At 58.9% G+C, this 22,347-nt stretch overlaps 1 protein-coding gene across 2 annotated transcripts; it reads right to left on the bottom strand.

Annotated features, from left to right (window-relative positions):
* Nucleotides 1–1,008: 1,008 nt before the first annotated feature.
* Nucleotides 1,009–22,052, bottom strand: USF2 (upstream transcription factor 2, c-fos interacting). Of its 2 annotated transcripts, none has more exons than XM_073655744.1 (10): nt 21,664–22,052; nt 10,977–11,023; nt 10,533–10,645; nt 10,204–10,323; nt 9,078–9,231; nt 8,785–8,872; nt 6,965–7,023; nt 6,786–6,880; nt 2,592–2,756; nt 1,009–2,380 (listed from the first exon to the last, which is right to left on the bottom strand). In XM_073655744.1, the coding sequence occupies exons 1-10, from the start codon at nt 21,705–21,707 to the stop codon at nt 2,291–2,293; spliced, it is 975 nt and encodes a 324-aa protein (XP_073511845.1). In that variant the 5' UTR covers nt 21,708–22,052; the 3' UTR covers nt 1,009–2,290. The 2 variants fall into 2 exon arrangements, with proteins under 2 accessions (XP_073511845.1, XP_073511847.1); XM_073655746.1 differs by having other exon boundaries at nt 2,592–2,723; nt 21,664–22,051.
* Between the last annotated feature and the right edge of the window lie 295 nt (nt 22,053–22,347).

The following is a 22,347-nucleotide window of genomic DNA, read 5'->3' as shown; positions in this document are numbered from 1 at the left end:
CGACACAATACTGGGGGTTGTAGTCCCCTGTGGCCGTCCCCTCGCCTGTGACACTGACTGGGGCCGTGGAGGTAAAGTTCACACACTGCAAATACTATAGCGGCGCCGGGCGGCTGCAGACTGTTAACCCTTTCTCTGTACCCAGCAAACGAGGACAAACATGACATTCCTATAATCTGGCGCCAGATTATCAGATATTGTTACGGTAAAAAAAAACATATGACACAGCGGATCGGACATGTGATTGGTCAACCTGGTGTAGCAGGGGGTTACGTCAGTATTTTTCATTGCTTCTCCCCCTGGTGGACACTATATGATGCAGCGGATCAGACGTGATCATTAGGATTTTTCTGTGCTGCCCCCCTTTGTGGACACTATATGACACAGCGGATCAGACATGCAATCGTATGGGCTGCTCCCCCTGGTGGACACCATGAGGCAGCAGATCAGACATGTGATCAGGATTTTTCTTTGCTGCTCCCCCTGGTGGACACTATATGACACAGCGGATGAGACATGCAATCGTATGGGCTGCTCCCCCTGGTGGACACCATGAGGCAGCAGATCAGACAAGTGATCATCAGGATTTTTCTTTACTGCCCCCCTGGTGGACACTATATGACACAGCGGATCAGACATGCAATCGTATGGGCTGCTCCCCCTGGTGGACACCATGAGGCAGCAGATCAGACAAGTGATCATCAGGATTTTTCTTTACTGCCCCCCCCTGGTGGACACCATTTGACACAGCGGTTCAGACATGTGATCCTCTGGATTTTTCTTCGCTGCTCCCCCTGGTGGACACCATGGGACGCAGCAGATGTGATCTGTTGCAGTAGATAGGTTACCATCAGGACATTTCTTTGCCGCTCCCCCTGGTGGACACCATGGGACACAGCGGTTCAAACATGAGATCATTTGGATTTTTTTCTCCACTGCTCCCCCTGGTGGACACTATATGAAGTAGTGGATCGGACATGTGATCTATCGCAGCGGTGCAGCAGGGGGTTACGTCAGGATTTTTTGTTTTTATTAATGGAAGCGATAAAGTCACCAAAAACATATAAAAAAGGAACAATAACAAAAGGTTTTTTTTTTTACGTGGCGTTATCACGTGACCCGACCCGTGCGTTCCAGATCCCGGGAGCCGTGCAACAATGGAGGACGGGAGCGCTGCTCCTCCTGCCGCGGATGACACCAATAACGGCGCTGAGTGCAACAAACCCGCAGTGACGGCGGCAATCGCCTTCAGATAATAACATGGCGCAGGATCGTCTCTGCACCCCTCCGCTGCAGGAGATGTCGCTTTATGGGGTCCCACTTGATCCTGAGATTAAAGGGGCAGCACCGCAAATTTTCCGCCAATCTTCCTCCGCCCCAGGCTTATGCTAATAAACGAGGCTGCCGGCGTTTCTCGTTCTCTTCACGACTAGTCGGGGAAAATTTACGTAAAATGTTTATTTTCAGGTGGGATTCTAGCAAAAAAAAAAAAAAAAAAAGATTAGGCGTACCCCATTAGACATCTCCGACAAACTGTTTGGCAGCCCTGGAGGTGAGCGGTGAAAGTTTACACCAGTGCAGTAAAGCGATATTGAATGGCAGAGTCACGCTGTCAGCAACTGCTCGGCCCATAGCTCTCTGTCGCCATCTAGTGGCATAATAGAAATAAAACCCAGTGGGTGCAGAATGAAGCAGATTGTGTGACGTGGGTGAACGGCACCCCCTCCTCGGGACGCTGAGAATATCAATGTGCCAATCTCCGGGTTCGCTTTAATGCTGCGACGTGTTAATCCACGGCAGAAAATGACCACAGAGGGGTTTAAAAATAAAGAAAACAAAAAGGAGGGACTCAGTCTATCGTCATTGCTAAAAGTCTACGGTATGTTCATATTTATAGATTCATCATAAAAAAAAAAAATATAGAGCAATGCAAACGTAATAAGACCCTCAGCCCTTCCGTCAGCCCCATGCAAGTCCCTGGCAGTGAAGATGTCTTCCAAGGTGAGCATGGTCCAGGATGATGACGGGGCAAAAAGGATTCTTCTCCTGTCGGCGAGGAAACCCTGTGGCAGCCCCTCGCCCCACGCAGTTCGCCAGGATGGAGAGAGATCTTTGACACGGTTACTGTATGAGGAGTGGGGGTCTCGGGGGGATGCAGGGCGGTGGTAGGTGCGCGGGGCAAAAAGGGTAAAACGAAGGGAGGGGGAAAGCTGATATACAAGTTTTTTTTTTTTCGTGGCATCTTTTTTTTTTTTTTTGACTGGCTGAGTTCACACGCGGGCGCACGGATCTACTGCCTCGGCGCCTCTTCCACCACCTCGATGCCGTGCTGCTGCAGCTGCTCCCGCAGGAGGGCGTTCGCGTTCTTCTGCTCTACTATCTGGTAAGGGAACAGAAGACGGAGACGTTTACATTGCGGATCAGTGATGGAGCTGTGCCCACGCCAACACACAAAGGAGCAAGAAACATCCTGCTCATTTAACCTCGGACGCTGGGGTCGGTTGTAACCGCAGCTCCTAACAGGGAAGGAGCTTTCTTTGTCACCCTCACCCATGCCATCTATATATCTAGCACCCCGGAGTAGGACGGACCTGCTGGCGCAGCATCTCGTTGTCCATCTGCAGCCGCTCGGCCTCCTTGAAGGTCTCCTGCATGCGCTGGTTGGTCTGGCGCAGCTCGCGGATGTAGTCGCAGGCTTTGGACAGGATCCCGCCTTTACTCTGCTGTGAACCGGAAAACAAGGGATCTATTACACCCTAGGGGCAAAAATGGGAAATCTGAATATAATGAGGGTTTGTCATAGCATGAGCGTCAAAACATCAGCGCCACATATCAGCATCACCCCCAGCCCGGCACGATCACTTCTGCCTGCAGCGCCCCTTTAAACAGCCATTTGGGTGCAATCTTCCCATTTAGGACGACCCCTGTAATTCCCCTTCAGCACAGTACAAGCAACGTGTCCCGACCCAAAGGAGCCGGAGACATTGCATCCACCAGTCATGTCCCACTGCACCGGGGACTAGGGGCGAACTCAACCGCCTCTCACACAGCGGAGTGTAAAGATCTGGGTGCAATCACAGCAGGAGTCAGCCTCCATTGTGTACGGTCACCGCACCATATAACCGGGGAGAATCCTAAACGGAGGGACCCCCCCCACACGAGAAGGAGAGGCGCCCGACCCCCACCACCGGAGAAGGAGAGGCGCCCGACCCCCACCACCGGAGAAGGAGAGGCGCCCGACCCCCACCACCGGAGAAGGAGCGGCGCCCGACCACCCCACCCCCTGGAGAAGGAGCGGCGCCCGACCCACACCATCGGAGAAGGAGAGGCGCCCGACCACCACCATCGGAAAAGGAGAGGCGCCCGACCCCCACCATCGGAGGAGAGGCGCCCGACCCCCACCACCGGAGGAGAGGCGCCCGACCCCCACCACCGGAGGAGAGGCGCCCGACCCCCACCACCGGAGAAGGAGAGGCGCCCGACCCCCACCACCGGAGAAGGAGAGGCGCCCGACCCCCACCACCGGAGAAGGAGAGGCGCCCGACCCCCACCACCGGAGAAGGAGAGGCGCCCGACCCCCACCACCGGAGAAGGAGAGGCGCCCGACCCCCACCACCGGAGAAGGAGAGGCGCCCGACCCCCACCACCGGAGAAGGAGAGGCGCCCGACCCCCACCACCGGAGAAGGAGAGGCGCCCGACCCCCACCACCGGAGAAGGAGAGGCGCCCGACCCCCACCACCGGAGAAGGAGAGGCGCCCGACCCCCACCACCGGAGAAGGAGAGGCGCCCGACCCCCACCACCGGAGAAGGAGAGGCGCCCGACCCCCACCACCGGAGAAGGAGAGGCGCCCGACCCCCACCACCGGAGAAGGAGAGGCGCCCGACCCCAACCACCGGAGAAGGAGAGGCGCCCGACCCCAACCACCGGAGAAGGAGAGGCGCCCGACCCCAACCACCGGAGAAGGAGAGGCGCCCGACCCCCACCACCGGAGAAGGAGAGGCGCCCGACCCCCACCACCGGAGAAGGAGAGGCGCCCGACCCCCACCACCGGAGAAGGAGAGGCGCCCGACCCCCACCACCGGAGAAGGAGAGGCGCCCGACCCCCACCACCGGAGAAGGAGAGGCGCCCGACCCCCACCACCGGAGAAGGAGAGGCGCCCGACCCCCACCACCGGAGAAGGAGAGGCGCCCGACCCCCACCACCGGAGAAGGAGAGGCGCCCGACCCCCACCACCGGAGAAGGAGAGGCGCCCGACCCCCACCACCGGAGAAGGAGAGGCGCCCGACCCCCACCACCGGAGAAGGAGAGGCGCCCGACCCCCACCACCGGAGAAGGAGAGGCGCCCGACCCCCACCACCGGAGAAGGAGCGGCGCCCGACCCCAACCACCGGAGAAGGAGAGGCGCCCGACCCCAACCACCGGAGAAGGAGAGGCGCCCGACCCCAACCACCGGAGAAGGAGAGGCGCCCGACCCCCACCATCGGAGAAGGAGAGGCGCCCGACCCCCACCATCGGAGAAGGAGAGGCGCCCGACCCCCACCATCGGAGAAGGAGAGGCGCCCGACCACCACCATCGGAGAAGGAGAAGGAGAGGCGCCCGACCCCCACCACCGAAGGAGAGGCGCCCGACCCCAACCACCGGAGAAGGAGAGGCGCCCGACCCCCACCACCGGAGGAGGAGAGGCGCCCGACCCCCACCACCGGAGAAGGAGAGGCGCCCGACCCCCACCACCGGAGAAGGAGAGGCGCCCGACCCCCACCACCGGAGAAGGAGAGGCGCCCGACCCCCACCACCGGAGAAGGAGAGGCGCCCGACCCCCACCACCGGAGAAGGAGAGGCGCCCGACCCCCACCACCGGAGAAGGAGAGGCGCCCGACCCCCACCACCGGAGAAGGAGAGGCGCCCGACCCCCACCACCGGAGAAGGAGAGGCGCCCGACCCCCACCACCGGAGAAGGAGAGGCGCCCGACCCCCACCACCGGAGAAGGAGAGGCGCCCGACCCCCACCACCGGAGAAGGAGAGGCGCCCGACCCCCACCACCGGAGAAGGAGAGGCGCCCGACCCCCACCACCGGAGAAGGAGAGGCGCCCGACCCCCACCACCGGAGAAGGAGAGGCGCCCGACCCCCACCACCGGAGAAGGAGAGGCGCCCGACCCCCACCACCGGAGAAGGAGAGGCGCCCGACCCCCACCACCGGAGAAGGAGCGGCGCCCGACCCCCACCACCGGAGAAGGAGAGGCGCCCGACCCCAACCACCGGAGAAGGAGAGGCGCCCGACCCCCACCACCGGAGAAGGAGAGGCGCCCGACCCCCACCACCGGAGAAGGAGCGGCGCCCGACCCCAACCACCGGAGAAGGAGAGGCGCCCGACCCCAACCACCGGAGGAGAGGCGCCCGACCCCCACCATCGGAGAAGGAGAGGCGCCCGACCCCCACCATCGGAGAAGGAGAGGCGCCCGACCACCACCATCGGAGAAGGAGAGGCGCCCGACCACCACCATCGGAGAAGGAGAAGGAGAGGCGCCCGACCCCAACCACCGGAGGAGAGGCGCCCGACCCCAACCACCGGAGAAGGAGAGGCGCCCGACCCCCACCACCGGAGAAGGAGAGGCGCCCGACCCCCACCACCGGAGGAGAGGCGCCCGACCCCCACCACTGGAGAAGGAGAGGCGCCCGACCCCCACCACCGGAGAAGGAGAGGCGCCCGACCCCCACCACCGGAGAAGGAGAGGCGCCCGACCCCCACCACCGGAGAAGGAGAGGCGCCCGACCCCCACCACCGGAGAAGGAGAGGCGCCCGACCCCCACCACCGGAGAAGGAGAGGCGCCCGACCCCCACCACCGGAGAAGGAGAGGCGCCCGACCCCCACCACCGGAGAAGGAGAGGCGCCCGACCCCCACCACCGGAGAAAGAGCGGCGCCCGACCACCCCACCCCCTGGAGAAGGAGAGGCGCCCGACCACCACCATCGGAGAAGGAGAGGCGCCCGACCACCACCATCGGAGAAGGAGAGGCGCCCGACCCCCACCATCGGAGAAGGAGAGGCGCCCGACCCCCACAATCGGAGGAGAGGCGCCCGACCCCCACCATCGGAGAAGGAGAGGAGCCCGACCCCCACCATCGGAGAAGGAGAGGAGCCCGACCACCACCATCGGAGAAGGAGAAGGAGAGGCGCCCGACCCCCCACCACCGGAGAAGGAGAAGGAGAGGCGCCCGACCCCAACCACCGGAGAAGGAGAGGCGCCCGACCCCAACCACCGGAGAAGGAGAGGCGCCCGACCCCAACCACCGGAGAAGGAGAGGCGCCCGACCCCAACCACCGGAGAAGGAGAGGCGCCCGACCCCAACCACCGGAGAAGGAGAGGCGCCCGACCCCAACCACCGGAGAAGGAGAGGCGCCCGACCCCAACCACCGGAGAAGGAGAGGCGCCTGACCCCCACCACCGGAGAAGGAGAGGCGCCCGACCCCCACCACCGGAGAAGGAGAGGCGCCCGACCACCCCACCCCCCGGAGAAGGAGCGGCGCCCGACCCACACCATCGAAGGAGAGGCGTCCGACCTAGCGCTCCGGTCCCTTCACACCTGGATGTGTAAGAAAAAGCAGTGAAGAGGCTGTGGCTCTTTATTCCTGGGATTGGTGGTGGTCCCACAGGTCAGACCCCCGCTGATTAATAAAGTAAAGGTGTATGAGATCTGGGGGGATTTGCGTCACTATATAGGATGGGTGCGCCCCTTTGATCTACAGTCGGAGCAGAGGAAGGTGAATGTGCGGCTCTTACTGCTCCGGTTTTGCTGCTCTCCGTGTTGCAGTCTGGAATGATTTTGGATAGCTGGACGATCCAGTTGTTAATCTTGTCTCTTCTTCTTCTCTCCACTGCAGGGGAAAGAAAAAAAGTTACAAACATCGGAAGTGCGAATACAATAATCAGCGGTGACGAGTCTGCGGAGCTGCGCTCACCTTCGTTGTGTTGTGCTCTGCGCCGCTCGTCACGAGGAGTTCTGTTGCCATCCATTTTTCTAGACAGAGAAGAAAGCAAAAATGTCCAACTGAGGAGGATTGTATACAGGAGTGTGTATGTATATATATTTATATTATATATACACTGTGTGCAGAATTATTAGGCAAGTTGTATTTTAGAGGATTATTTTTATTATTGATCAACAACCATGTTCTCAATCAACCTGAAAGACTCATAAATATCCAAGCTTAATATTTTTGGAAGTTGGAGTGTTTTTTTTTTCAGATTTGGCTATCTTAGGAGGATATCTGTTTGTGCAGGTGACTATTACTGTGCCGAATTATTTGTCAACTTAATAAAAACCAAATATAATCCCATCTCACTTGTTTATTTTCACCAGGTAAACCAATATCAGTGCACAAAATTTAGAAATAAACATTTCTGACATGCAAAACCAAAAAAATTAGTGATCAATATAGCCACCTTTCTTTATGGTGACACTCAGCAGCCTTCCATCCATAGATTCTGTCAGTTGCTTGATCTGTTTTCATGCAGCAGCCACCACAGCCTCCCAGACACTGTTCCCAGAGGTGTACTGTTTTTCCTCCCTGTAGATCTCACCACAGCCTCCCAGACACTGTTCCGAGAGGTGTACTGTTTTCCCTCCCTGTAGATCTCACATTTTATGATGGACCACAGGTTCTCTATGGGGTTCAGATCAGGTGAACAAGGGGCCCATGTCATTATTTTTTCTTCTTTTAGACCTTTACTGGCCAGCCACGCTGTGGAGTAGTTGGATGCATGTGATGGAGCATTGTCCTGCATGAAAATCATGTTTTTCCTGAACGATACCGACTTCTTCCTGTATCACTGCTTGAAGAAGTTGTCTTCCAGAAACTGGCAGTAGGTCTGGGAGTTGAGCTTCACTCCATCCTCAACCCGAAAAGGTCCCACAAGTTCATCTTTGATGATACCAGCCCATACCAGTACCCCACCTCCACCTTGCTGGCGTCCGAGTCGGAGTGGAGCTCTCTGCCCTTTACTGATCCAGCCTCTGGCCCATCCATCTGGCCCATCAAGAGTCACTCTCATTTCATCAGTCCATAAAACCTTTGAAAAATCAGTCTTAAGATATTTCTTGGCCCATTCTTGACGTTTTATCTTATGTTTCTTGTACAAAGGTGGTCGTTTTTCAGCCTTCCTTACCTTGGCCATGTCCCTGAGTATCGCACACTTTGTGCTTTTTGATACTCCAGTAACGTTGCAGCTCTGAAATATGGCAAAACTGTTGACGAATGGCATCTTGGCAGCTTCACGCTTGATTTTCCTCAATTCATGGGAAGTTATTTTGCGCCTTTTTTGGCCAACACGCTTCTTGCGACCCTGTTGGCTATTTGCCATGAAACGCTTGATTGTTCGGTGATCACGCTTCAAAAGTTTGGAAATTTCAAGACTGCTGCATCCCTCTGCAAGACATCTCACAATTTTGGACTTTTCAGAGCCCGTCAAATCTCTCTTCTGACCCATTTTGCCAAAGGAAAGGAAGTTGCCTAATAATTAAGCACACCTTATATAGGGTGTTGATGTCATTAGTCAACACCCCTCCTCATTACAGAGATGCACATCACCAGATTTACTTAATTGGTAGTTGGCTCTGAAGCCTATGCAGCTTGGAGTAGGACAACATGTATAAAAAATATCATGTGATCAAAATACGCATTTCCTAATAATTCTGCACGCGGTGTATATAGGGTCTGCGCTGTGGGACGTGCACTGACGCCATCATCCAGCAGACGGCGGCCTGGTGTTTGCTACGTACGGAGAGTAGGGGTGCGTGCGCGGAGCGATCGTCCTCTGAGTCCCGGCAGGAATCACATCTTGAGGGGTCATCATGACGTAGAACTGCCCTGAGGATATAAAGGCGGCAGATATTACAGTACGTCCCAGGTGCAGCGTCCGCTCGGCTTCACATCACTGCAGCCGGGAGCTGAGAGGAGATCTGCCGGGTCACAGACACCAACCTGCCGGACGGACCGGCGTCCTGCGCCTCCATTCTCCCATCTCTGACCCCACCAGTGATAAAGGAAAGGGTATAAATGGGACGTCACGTACCTCCAGCTTGTGTCAGCGCAGGGTCAGTAGTCTGAACGGACACCGCTGTTGTGTCGCCCACAGTGGAAGCGGGGAAGTATGCAAAGCGAGCCTCGCCACTGACCGCGTCTGTAGAAGGGCTTCCGCCATTACTAAAGGGGTTTTGGATGACCGCCTGCAACGTCAATGACCAAATACAATACATTAACAATAAGGTGCTGCATCATACTCCAGAGTAGCACTCCTAATTCTGCTGGTGCAGTCACTGTGTACATACATTACATTACTGATCCTGAGTTACATCCTGTATTATACTCCAGAGCTGCACTCACTATTCTGCTGGTGCAGTCACTGTGTACATACATTACGTTACTGATCCTGAGTTACATCTTGTATTATACTCCAGAGCTGCACTCACTATTCTGCTGGTGCAGTCACTGTGTACATACATTACATTACTGATCCTGTGTTACTCCTGTATTATCCTCCAGAGCTGCACTCACTATTCTGCTGGTGCAGTCACTGTGTACATACATTACATTACTGATCCTGAGTTACAAGCTGTATTATACTCCAGAGCTGCACTCACTATTCTGCTGGTGCAGTCACTGTGTACATACATTACATTACTGATCCTGAGTTACATCCTGTATTATACTCCAGAGCTGCACTCACTATTCTGCTGGTGCAGTCACTGTGTACATACATTACATTACTGATCCTGAGTTACATCCTGTATTATACTCCAGAGCTGCACTCACTATTCTGCTGGTGCAGTCACTGTGTACATACATTACATTACTGATCCTGAGTTACATCCAGTATTATACTCCAGAGCTACACTCACTATTCTGCTGGTGCAGTCACTGTGTACATGCATTACATTACTGATCCTGTACTGATCCTGAGTTACCTCCTGTATTATACTCCAGAGCTGTACTCACTATTCTGTTGGTGCAGTCACTGTGTACATACATTACTGATCCTGAGTTACATCCTGTATTATACTCCAGAGCTGCACTCACTATTCTGCTGGTGCAGTCACTGTGTACATACATTACATTACTGATCCTGAGTTACATCCTGTATTATACTCCAGAGCTGCACTCAGTCTCCTTGTTATCATGCTTTATTCTCCACCTCTCACCTGGGCCACAGCCTGTGGGGCGCCAGCGAAGGCGGCCGTTGACACAACGCTCACGGCACCGGTCGTGTCCCCCTGCCCGTCCAGCTGACCGTCCGTCACCTGGACCACTCTGTACGTCACCTGAGGACACAGAGAACACATGTCAGGCCCGATCGGTGCAGGGCGGTCTGCGCCCCGGGGGAGATCGGTGCAGGGCGGTCTGCGCCCCGGGGGAGATCGGTGCAGGGCGGTCTGCGCCCCGGGGGAGATCGGTGCAGGGCGGTCTGCGCCCCGGGGGAGATCGGTGCAGGGCGGTCTGCGCCCCGGGGGAGATCGGTGCAGGGCGGTACCTGTCCTCCATTGTTCTCTGTGCGGAACTGGTACTGGATGTTGTGGTCAGAGAAGGCCGCCTGCTGGACCGCCGCGATGGCCACCGCCGTGTGCTCGTCAGCGCTGGTGTCATCTGCAGAAGTGAAAACACAATTATACAGGTGTTCTAGACCTGAAGAATCTGGTGTACTTACTTTGATGATCCCCATTAAGACAGCAGTTATGAAAATAAGTGTTCCATCTCTTTTTTTTAAGCAGTTAAAAAGGTGAAGTACCGATGTTCACAACAGGACGCTGATTTTTCAAGGTAAGTACAACAACTTCATCAAGTCTAAAGAGATATTTATATGATATATTCAAGTTTCTGCTCTGAAACCTGGCAGGTTGGCATGAGATACTATTGAGAGATGAGATATTCTCCGGGGGTGACCGATGCTGGATGATGGGGGTGAGCGGGGGCTTACCGTCCTGTAACTCCACCACTTCGTCCGCTTCCTGTCCTTTGTCGTGACTACGAAGGAAAAAGAAAAGTAACGAAAGGATGTGAACGACTGATTTTCTAGATATTTGTGCAGTGTTCTAACAATCGACGCAATGGACCCTCGCTCCCATTTGGACAACTATGTCAGATCCAGTCAATCGCGGTGACAGCACCAACAGGCGCACGATGGACTATGCCTCCTGGGAGTTGTGTTCCTACAGGGGCTCCCTCCGTCATCCAGGCTGATTACAGATCGGAGGCGTCGCTTGCAGAAAATAATACATGTTTTGGCCGCTCGGTCTTGTTGTGAAACATCCACATGACTCAGCTGCAGGGAGAAGCCGGCGTTATGTCACCGCGGCTCCTCCGCCAGCATGACTAGCCCCAAGACGAGAACCAGGGCCCACCGCACCCAGGGGGTATCTCTGTCCTGCGTGGAGGGGGCTCCCGCGGATCACCCAGGAGGGGGGGGGGGGGGGATCTCTGTCCTGCGTGGAGGGGGCTCCCGCGGATCACCCAGGGGGAGGTATCTCTGTCCTGCGTGGAGGGGGCTCCCGCGGATCACCCAGGGGGAGGTATCTCTGTCCTGCGTGGAGGGGGCTCCCGCGGATCACCCAGGAGGGGGGGGGGGGGGGGAAATCTCTGTCCTGCGTGGAGGGGGCTCCCGCGGATCACCCAGGAGGGGGGGGGGGGGGGGAAATCTCTGTCCTGCGTGGAGGGGGCTCCCGCGGATCACCCAGGGGGAGGGGGGGGGGGGGGGAAAAATCTCTGTCCTGCGTGGAGGGGGCTCCCGCGGATCACCCAGGGGGAGGGGGGGGGGGGAAAAATCTCTGTCCTGCGTGGAGGGGGCTCCCGCGGATCACCCAGGGGGAGGTATCTCTGTCCTGCGTGGAGGGGGCTCCCGCGGATCACCCAGGGGGAGGTATCTCTGTCCTGCGTGGAGGGGGCTCCCGCGGATCACCCAGGGGGAGGTATCTCTGTCCTGCGTGGAGGGGGCTCCCGCGGATCACCCAGGGGGAGGTATCTCTGTCCTGCGTGGAGGGGGCTCCCGCGGATCACCCAGGGGGAGGTATCTCTGTCCTGCGTGGAGGGGGCTCCCGCGGATCACCCAGGGGGAGGTATCTCTGTCCTGCGTGGAGGGGGCTCCCGCGGATCACCCAGGGGGAGGTATCTCTGTCCTGCGTGGAGGGGGCTCCCGCGGATCACCCAGGGGGAGGTATCTCTGTCCTGCGTGGAGGGGGCTCCCGCGGATCACCCAGGGGGAGGTATCTCTGTCCTGCGTGGAGGGGGCTCCCGCGGATCACCCAGGGGGAGGTATCTCTGTCCTGCGTGGAGGGGGCTCCCGCGGATCACCCAGGGGGAGGTATCTCTGTCCTGCGTGGAGGGGGCTCCCGCGGATCACCCAGGGGGAGGTATCTCTGTCCTGCGTGGAGGGGGCTCCCGCGGATCACCCAGGGGGAGGTATCTCTGTCCTGCGTGGAGGGGGCTCCCGCGGATCACCCAGGGGGAGGTATCTCTGTCCTGCGTGGAGGGGGCTCCCGCGGATCACCCAGGGGGAGGTATCTCTGTCCTGCGTGGAGGGGGCTCCCGCGGATCACCCGGGGGGATATCTCTGTCCTGTGTGGAGGGGGCTTCTGCCGATCACCCGGGGGGGGGGGGGGGGGGGGGGGAAATATCTCTGCCCTGTGTGGAGGGGGCTTCTGCGGATCACCCGGGGGGGAATATCTCTCTCCTGTGTGGAGGGGGCTCCTGCAGATCACCCAGTGGGTATGCCTGTCCGGAGTGGAGGGGGCTCCTCTGGATCACCCGGGGGGGGGGGGGGGGGGGGGGAGATATCTCTGTCCTGTGTGGAGGGGGCTTCTGCGGATCACCGGGGGGTATGCCTGTCAGGTGTGGGGGGCTTCTCAGCTGGGAGCAGGAGGGTTTGCCGCCCATTCACTGACAGTCAGCAGAGAACTTGCATCTTGGATTATTAACACTTTCACGAGAATTATCTGCGCTAATGTGCTCGGACGCAGCCAGCTCTGCTACACCGCAGCTACAAGGGGGACACAGACCCGCTTTGAGCTGTATGTACAGGCATCACGGGGACATAAATACACGTCTACAAGACCCACAGAAAGGAAGAGGGAAACCGTCAGCAATCAGGGGCGAGAAATAAAGGAACCACAACGAGGAGACGACATGACTTGCTATGCCTTATTTAGCCACTTGGGGAGGGGGTGGGGGGCAGCAACATGTATACATGCAGAACTGCAGACGAACACTGGGGGGTGCCGAGCTACAATAACCCGTCACTGTCTGAAGCGGTTACATGCATACTCATCATCAGTGCTGCACTCTGCGGGGTCCTCACAAGACCCCTTCTCCCGTGTCCACGTACAGCAGTGATGAGCGGATACAGGGGGGCCGCACAGTATATACAGCAGTGATGAGCGGATACAGGGGGGGCCGCACAGTATATACAGCAGTGATGAGAGGATACAGGGGGGGCCGCACAGTATATACAGCAGTGATGAGAGGATACAGAGGGGGCCGCACAGTATATACAGCAGTGATGAGAGGATACAGGGGGGGGCACAGTATATACAGCAGTGATGAGAGGATACAGGGGGGCCGCAGAGTATATACAGCAGTGATGAGCGGATACAGGGGGGCCGCACAGTATATACAGCAGTGATGAGCAGATACAGGGGGGCCGCAGAGTATATACAGCAGTGATGAGAGGATACAGAGGGGGCCGCACAGTATATACAGCAGGGATGAGAGGATACAGGGGGGGGGGGGCACAGTATATACAGCAGTGATGAGTGGATACAGGGGGGGCACAGTATATACAGCAGTGATGAGCGGATACAGGGGGGCCACACAGTATATACAGCAGTGATGAGCGGATACAGGGAGGCCGCAGAGTATATACAGCAGTGATGAGTGGATACAGGGGGAGGGGGGGCACAGTAAATACAGCAGTGATGAGCGGATACAGGGGGGCCGCACAGTATATACAGTAGTGATGAGCGGATACAGGGGCGGGCACAGTATATACAGCAGTGATGAGCGGATACAGGGGGGGCACAGTATATACAGCAGTGATGAGCGGATACAGGGGGGCCACACAGTATATACAGCAGTGATGAGCGGATACAGGGAGGCCGCAGAGTATATACAGCAGTGATGAGTGGATACAGGGGGAGGGGGGGCACAGTAAATACAGCAGTGATGAGCGGATACAGGGGGGCCGCACAGTATATACAGTAGTGATGAGCGGATACAGGGGCGGGCACAGTATATACAGCAGTGATGAGCAGATACAGGGGGGCCACACAGTATATACAGCAGTGATGAGCGGATACAGGGGGGGCACAGTATATACAGCAGTGATGAGCGGATACAGGGGGGCCGCAGAGTATATACAGCAGTGATGAGCGGATACAGGGGGGGGGCACAGTATGTACAGCAGTGATGAGCAAATACAGGGGGGGGGCACAGTATATACAGCAGTGATGAGCGGATACAGGGAGGCCGCAGAGTATACACAGCAGTGATGAGTGGATACAGGGGGAGGGGGGGCACAGTATATACAGCAGTGATGAGCGGATACAGGGAGGCCGCAGAGTATATACAGCAGTGATGAGCGGATACAGGGAGGCCGCAGAGTATATACAGCAGTGATGAGCGGATACAGGGGGGCCGCACGGTATATACAGCAGTGATGAGCGGATACAGGGGGGGGCACAGTATATACAGCAGTGATGAGCGGATACAGGGGGGGCCGCACAGTATATACAGCAGTGATGAGCGGATACAGGTGGGGGGGCACAGTATATACAGCAGTGATGAGAGGATACAGGGGGGGGGGGGGGCACAGTATATACAGCAGTGATGAGCGGATACAGGGGGGGCCGCACAGTATATACAGCAGTGATGAGAGGATACAGGGGGGGGGCACAGTATATACAGCAGTGATGAGAGGATACAGGGGGGGGGGGCACAGTATATACAGCAGTGATGAGCGGACACAGGGGGGGCCGCACAGTATATACAGCAATGATGAGAGGATACAGGGGGGGGGGGGCACAGTATATACAGCAGTGATGAGAGGATACAGGGGGCCGCACAGTATATACAGCAGCGATGAGAGGATACAGGGGGGGCACAGTATATACAGCAGTGATGAGAGGATACAGGGGGGCCACACAGTATATACAGCAGTGATGAGAGGATACAGGGGGGCCGCACAGTATATACAGCAGTGATGAGCGGATACAGGGGGGCAGCAGAGTATATACAGCAGTGATGAGCGGATACAGGGGGGCAGCAGAGTATATACAGCAGTGATGAGAGGATACAGGGGGGCCGCACAGTATATACAGCAGTGATGAGCGGATACAGGGGGGGCAGCAGAGTATATACAGCAGTGATGAGAGGATACAGGGGGGCCGCACAGTATATACAGGAGTGATGAGAGGATACAGGGGGGCCGCACAGTATATACAGCAGTGATGAGAGGATACAGGGGGGGCACAGTATATACAGCAGTGATGAGCGGATACAGGGGGGCCGCACAGTATATACAGCAGTGATGAGCGGATATAGGGGGCCACACAGTATATACAGCAGTGATGAGAGGATACAGGGGGGCCGCAGAGTATATACAGCAGTGATGAGCGGATACAGGGGGGGGGGGGCACAGTATATACAGGAGTGATGAGAGGATACAGGGGGGGCACAGTATATACAGGAGTGATGAGAGGATACAGGGGGGGCACAGTATATACAGTAGTGATGAGAGGATACAGGGGGGCCGCACAGTATATACAGCAGTGATGAGCGTATACAGGGGGGCCGCACAGTATATACAGCAGTGATGAGCGGATACAGGGGGGCCGCACAGTATATACAGCAGTGATGAGTGGATACGGGGGGGCACAGTATATACAGCAGCGATGAGCGGATACAGGGGGGCCGCACAGTATATACAGCAGCGATGAGAGGATACAGGGGCGGCACAGTATATACAGCAGTGATGAGTGGATACAGGGGGGCCGCACAGTATATACAGCAGCGATGAGAGGATACAGGGGGGGCACAGTATATACAGCAGTGATGAGAGGATACAGGGGGGGCACAGTATATACAGCAGTGATGAGCGGATACAGGGGGGCCGCACAGTATATACAGCAGTGATGAGCGGATACAGGGGGGCCGCACAGTATATACAGCAGTGATGAGCGGATACAGGGGGGCCGCACAGTATATACAGCAGTGATGAGCGGATACAGGGGGGCCGCACAGTATATACAGCAGTGATGAGCGGATACAGGGGGGCAGCAGAGTATATACAGCAGTGATGAGAGGATACAGGGGGGCCGCACAGTATATACAGCAGTGATGAGCGGATACAGGGGGGCAGCAGAGTATATACAGCAGTGATGAGAGGATACAGGGGGGCCGCACAGTATATACAGGAGTGATGAGAGGATACAGGGGGGCCGCACAGTATATACAGCAGTGATGAGAGGATACAGGGGGGGCACAGTATATACAGCAGTGATGAGCGGATACAGGGGGGGCACAGTATATACAGCAGTGATGAGTGGATACAGGGGGGCCGCACAGTATATACAGCAGTGATGAGCGGATATAGGGGGCCACACAGTATATACAGCAGTGATGAGCGGATATAGGGGGCCACACAGTATATACAGCAGTGATGAGAGGATACAGGGGGGCCGCAGAGTATATACAGCAGTGATGAGCGGATACAGGGGGGGCACAGTATATACAGTAGTGATGAGAGGATACAGGGGGGCCGCACAGTATATACAGCAGTGATGAGCGGATACAGGGGGGCCGCACAGTATATACAGCAGTGATGAGCGGATACAGGGGGGCCGCACAGTATATACAGCAGTGATGAGTGGATACGGGGGGCCCGCACAGTATATACAGCAGTGATGAGCGGATACAGGGGGGCCGCACAGTATATACAGCAGTGATGAGCGGATACAGGGGGGCCCGCACAGTATATACAGCAGTGATGAGCGGATACAGGGGGGCCACACAGTATATACAGCAGTGATGAGCGGATACAGGGGGGCCGCACAGTATATACAGGAGTGATGAGCTGATACAGGGGGGCCGCACAGTATATACAGGAGTGATGAGCGGATACAGGGGGGCCGCACAGTATATACACCGCACTGCTGATATTAGTACACCCCGGTGACGCCTCGCTCTGCACATTATAATCACCAGTGATAGTACATTAGATCATTACCCCCCCAATGTCAGGCAGTACACAGGCTCAGCAGTCGGGGGGGGGGGGGGTATCAGCAGTCAGGGGGGGGGGTGTCAGCAGTCGGGGGGGGGGGGGTGTCAGCAGTCGGGGGGGGGGTGTCAGCAGTCGGGGGGGGGGTGTCAGCAGTCGGGGGGGGGGGTGTCAGCAGTCGGGGGGCTCAGTAGTCGGAGGTGTCAGCAGTCGGGGGGCTCAGTAGTCGGAGGTGTCAGCAGTCGGGGGGCTCAGTAGTCGGAGGTGTCAGCAGTCGGAGGTGTCAGCAGTCGGGGGGCTCAGTAGTCGGAGGTGTCAGCAGTCGGGGGGCTCAGTAGTCGGAGGTGTCAGCAGTCGGGGGGCTCAGTAGTCGGAGGTGTCAGCAGTCGGGGGGCTCAGTAGTCGGAGGTGTCAGCAGTCGGGGGGCTCAGTAGTCGGAGGTGTCAGCAGTCGGGGGGCTCAGTAGTCGGAGGTGTCAGCAGTCGGGGGGCTCAGTAGTCGGAGGTGTCAGCAGTCGGGGGGCTCAGTAGTCGGAGGTGTCAGCAGTCGGGGGGCTCAGTAGTCGGAGGTGTCAGCAGTCGGGGGGCTCAGTAGTCGGAGGTGTCAGCAGTCGGGGGGCTCAGTAGTCGGAGGTGTCAGCAGTCGGGGGCTCAGTAGTCGGAGGTGTCAGCAGTCGGGGGTCTCAGCAGTCGGGGGTCTCAGCAGTCGGGGGTCTCAGCAGTCGGGGGTCTCAGCAGTCGGGGGTCTCAGCAGTCGGGGGTCTCAGCAGTCGGGGGTCTCAGCAGTCGGGGGTCTCAGCAGTCGGGGGTCTCAGCAGTCGGGGGTCTCAGCAGTCGGGGGTCTCAGCAGTCGGGGGTCTCAGCAGTCGGGGGTCTCAGCAGTCGGGGGTCTCAGCAGTCGGGGGTCTCAGCAGTCGGGGGGCTCAGTAGTCGGAGGTGTCAGCAGTCGGGGGGGCTCAGTAGACGGAGGTGTCAGCAGTCGGGGGGGCTCAGTAGACGGAGGTGTCAGCAGTCGGGGGGCTCAGTAGACGGAGGTGTCAGCAGTCGGGGGGGTTCAGTAGACGGAGGTGTCAGCAGTCGGGGGGGCTCAGTAGACGGAGGTGTCAGCAGTCGGGGGGCTCAGTAGACGGAGGTGTCAGCATTCGTGGGGGGGGGTGTCAGCAGTCGGGGGGCTCAGTAGTCAGACGAGTCAGCATTCGTGGGGGGGGCTGTCAGCAGTCGGAGGTGTCAGCATTTGGGGGGCTCGGTGTCTGCAGTCGGGGGCTCAGTAGTCGGAGGTGTCAGCAGTCGGGGGGCTCAGTAGTCGGAGGTGTCAGCAGTCGGGGGGCTCAGTAGTCGGAGGTGTCAGCAGTCGGGGGGCTCAGTAGTCGGAGGTGTCAGCAGTCGGGGGGCTCAGTAGTCGGAGGTGTCAGCAGTCGGGGGGCTCAGTAGACGGAGGTGTCAGCAGTCGGGGGGGCTCAGTAGACGGAGGTGTCAGCAGTCGGGGGGGCTCAGTAGACGGAGGTGTCAGCAGTCGGGGGGGCTCAGTAGACGGAGGTGTCAGCAGTCGGGGGGGCTCAGTAGACGGAGGTGTCAGCAGTCGGGGGGGCTCAGTAGACGGAGGTGTCAGCAGTCGGGGGGGCTCAGTAGACGGAGGTGTCAGCATTCGTGGGGGGGGGGTGTCAGCAGTCGGGGGGCTCAGTAGTCAGACGAGTCAGCATTCGTGGGGGGGGCTGTCAGCAGTCGGAGGTGTCAGCATTTGGGGGGCTCGGTGTCTGCAGTCGGGGGCTCAGTAGTCGGAGGTGTCAGCAGTCGGGGGGCTCAGCAGTCGGAGGTGTCAGCAGTCAGGGGTCTCAGTAGTCGGAGGTGTCAGCATTTGGGGGGATGTCAGCAGTCGGGGGTCTCAGCAGTCGGGGGTCTCAGCAGTCGGGGGTCTCAGCAGTCGGGGGTCTCAGCAGTCGGGGGTCTCAGCAGTCGGGGGTCTCAGCAGTCGGGGGTCTCAGCAGTCGGGGGTCTCAGCAGTCGGGGGTCTCAGCAGTCGGGGGTCTCAGCAGTCGGGGGTCTCAGCAGTCGGGGGTCTCAGCAGTCGGGGGTCTCAGCAGTCGGGGGTCTCAGCAGTCGGGGGTCTCAGCAGTCGGGGGTCTCAGCAGTCGGGGGTCTCAGCAGTCGGGGGTCTCAGCAGTCGGGAGTCTCAGTAGTCGGAGGTGTCAGCAGTCGGGGGTCTCAGTAGTCGGAGGTGTCAGCAGTCGGGGGTCTCAGTAGTCGGAGGTGTCAGCAGTCGGGGGTCTCAGTAGTCGGAGGTGTCAGCAGTCGGGGGTCTCAGTAGTCGGAGGTGTCAGCAGTCGGGGGTCTCAGTAGTCGGAGGTGTCAGCAGTCGGGGGTCTCAGTAGTCGGAGGTGTCAGCAGTCGGGGGTCTCAGTAGTCGGAGGTGTCAGCAGTCGGGGATCTCAGTAGTCGGAGGTGTCAGCAGTCGGGGGTCTCAGTAGTCGGGGGTCTCAGCAGTCGGGGGGCTCAGTAGTCGGAGGTGTCAGCAGTCGGGGGGGCTCAGTAGACGGAGGTGTCAGCAGTCGGGGGGGCTCAGTAGACGGAGGTGTCAGCAGTCGGGGGGCTCAGTAGACGGAGGTGTCAGCAGTCGGGGGGGTTCAGTAGACGGAGGTGTCAGCAGTCGGGGGGGCTCAGTAGACGGAGGTGTCAGCAGTCGGGGGGGCTCAGTAGACGGAGGTGTCAGCATTCGTGGGGGGGGGTGTCAGCAGTCGGGGGGCTCAGTAGTCAGACGAGTCAGCATTCGTGGGGGGGGCTGTCAGCAGTCGGAGGTGTCAGCATTTGGGGGGCTCGGTGTCTGCAGTCGGGGGCTCAGTAGTCGGAGGTGTCAGCAGTCGGGGGGCTCAGTAGTCGGAGGTGTCAGCAGTCGGGGGGCTCAGTAGTCGGAGGTGTCAGCAGTCGGGGGGCTCAGTAGTCGGAGGTGTCAGCAGTCGGGGGGCTCAGTAGTCGGAGGTGTCAGCAGTCGGGGGGCTCAGTAGACGGAGGTGTCAGCAGTCGGGGGGCTCAGTAGACGGAGGTGTCAGCAGTCGGGGGGGCTCAGTAGACGGAGGTGTCAGCAGTCGGGGGGCTCAGTAGACGGAGGTGTCAGCAGTCGGGGGGGCTCAGTAGACGGAGGTGTCAGCAGTCGGGGGGGCTCAGTAGACGGAGGTGTCAGCAGTCGGGGGGGCTCAGTAGACGGAGGTGTCAGCAGTCGGGGGGGCTCAGTAGACGGAGGTGTCAGCAGTCGGGGGGCTCAGTAGACGGAGGTGTCAGCAGTCGGGGGGGCTCAGTAGACGGAGGTGTCAGCATTCGTGGGGGGGGGGTGTCAGCAGTCGGGGGGCTCAGTAGTCAGATGAGTCAGCATTCGTGGGGGGGGCTGTCAGCAGTCGGAGGTGTCAGCATTTGGGGGGCTCGGTGTCTGCAGTCGGGGGCTCAGTAGTCGGAGGTGTCAGCAGTCGGGGGGCTCAGCAGTCGGAGGTGTCAGCAGTCAGGGGTCTCAGTAGTCGGAGGTGTCAGCATTTGGGGGGATGTCAGCAGTCGGGGGGATGTCAGCAGTCGGGGGGATGTCAGCAGTCGGGGGTCTCAGCAGTCGGGGGTCTCAGCAGTCGGGGGTCTCAGCAGTCGGGGGTCTCAGCAGTCGGGGGTCTCAGCAGTCGGGGGTCTCAGCAGTCGGGGGTCTCAGCAGTCGGGGGTCTCAGCAGTCGGGGGTCTCAGCAGTCGGGGGTCTCAGCAGTCGGGGGTCTCAGCAGTCGGGGGTCTCAGCAGTCGGGGGTCTCAGCAGTCGGGGGTCTCAGTAGTCGGGGGTGTCAGCAGTCGGGGGTCTCAGTAGTCGGAGGTGTCAGCAGTCGGGGGTCTCAGTAGTCGGAGGTGTCAGCAGTCGGGGGTCTCAGTAGTCGGAGGTGTCAGCAGTCGGGGGTCTCAGTAGTCGGAGGTGTCAGCAGTCGGGGGTCTCAGTAGTCGGAGGTGTCAGCAGTCGGGGGTCTCAGTAGTCGGAGGTGTCAGCAGTCGGGGGTCTCAGTAGTCGGAGGTGTCAGCAGTCGGGGGTCTCAGTAGTCGGAGGTGTCAGCAGTCGGGGGTCTCAGTAGTCGGAGGTGTCAGCAGTCGGGGGTCTCAGTAGTCGGAGGTGTCAGCAGTCGGGGGTCTCAGTAGTCGGAGGTGTCAGCAGTCGGGGATCTCAGTAGTCGGAGGTGTCAGCAGTCGGGGGTCTCAGTAGTCGGAGGTGTCAGCAGTCGGGGGTCTCAGTAGTCGGAGGTGTCAGCAGTCGGGGGTCTCAGTAGTCGGAGGTGTCAGCAGTCGGGGGTCTCAGTAGTCGGAGGTGTCAGCAGTCAGCGGTGTCAGCGCGCCCCTCCCCCACACTCGCCCTCCGGGTGTAGGCCGCAGCCTGGGACTGGATTTCTCACCTGGCGGCAGCGGAGGAGTCGAGGCCCTGATCCAGCATGTCCATGTGTCGGGGCTCGGGCAGGGAGAGGGCCCCCCCGGGGTCAGGCTGTGCGGGGCCGGGGCCCGGGGCGGCCCGGGGAGGAGGAGGAGGAGGCGGGAGGCCCGACGGATCTGATCACGGGGACAAACACACGGGTCATGTGAGGAGCTCCCTTCCCTGCCTCTCCTGCACCGCCGCCGGGACACGTGAGGAGAAGGGAGGCGGGGAGAACAGGCTGCGGCCCAGCTCACACCGGCACCGACAGTAGCAGCAGCCGGGAGCGACGCGCACACGGGAAGCTGCAGCAGCGGGCGGGTCCCTCAGCCGCAGCACACAAGAGCGGGAGGGCAGAAACACGAGCAGGCGGGCCCGGCACACAACAAGCTGCGCCTAAACCGCGGGCGGGCGGGCCCGACAAACACAAAGCGACACGCAGCTCTAAGCTGTGAAATCAGAGCGGGCGGGCCCTACACAAGCAAACACCGCCAAGTTCTAGGACATTCAGCGCGGTCTATGGCGCAGCGACAAAGGCGGGCGGGCGGGATTACTGAAAATACAACGTTTCTCTTTCTGTTTTACTTATATTTAGCAGTGGTCGGGCGGGTGTCATTTCGTTTGTAGATTGTGAACTGCGGTATTTTAGTCTGCGTTTTTTAAAATTCGG

Source organism: Phyllobates terribilis, unplaced genomic scaffold (assembly GCF_046119375.1).
Source record: "Phyllobates terribilis strain yellow unplaced genomic scaffold, ASM4611937v1 Scaffold_12__6_contigs__length_324123572, whole genome shotgun sequence".
In the NCBI taxonomy this organism is placed as follows: Eukaryota; Metazoa; Chordata; class Amphibia; order Anura; family Dendrobatidae; genus Phyllobates; species Phyllobates terribilis.
Note: the sequence above shows the minus strand (reverse complement) of the source record. Positions and strands in the feature narration are given on the sequence as shown.

Excerpts from the sequence above, each read along its gene's own strand:
- USF2 (XM_073655744.1), bottom strand. The coding sequence starts at position 21,707 with ATGGACATGCTGGATCAGGGCCTCGACTCCTCCGCTGCCGCCAG. Across the intron at positions 10,646-10,976 it reads AGTGGTGGAGTTACAGGACG|ATGACACCAGCGCTGACGAG; the intron begins GTAAGCCCCCGC and ends TCACTTCTGCAG. Across the intron at positions 9,232-10,203 it reads CCCCACAGGCTGTGGCCCAG|GCGGTCATCCAAAACCCCTT; the intron begins GTGAGAGGTGGA and ends TTGACGTTGCAG.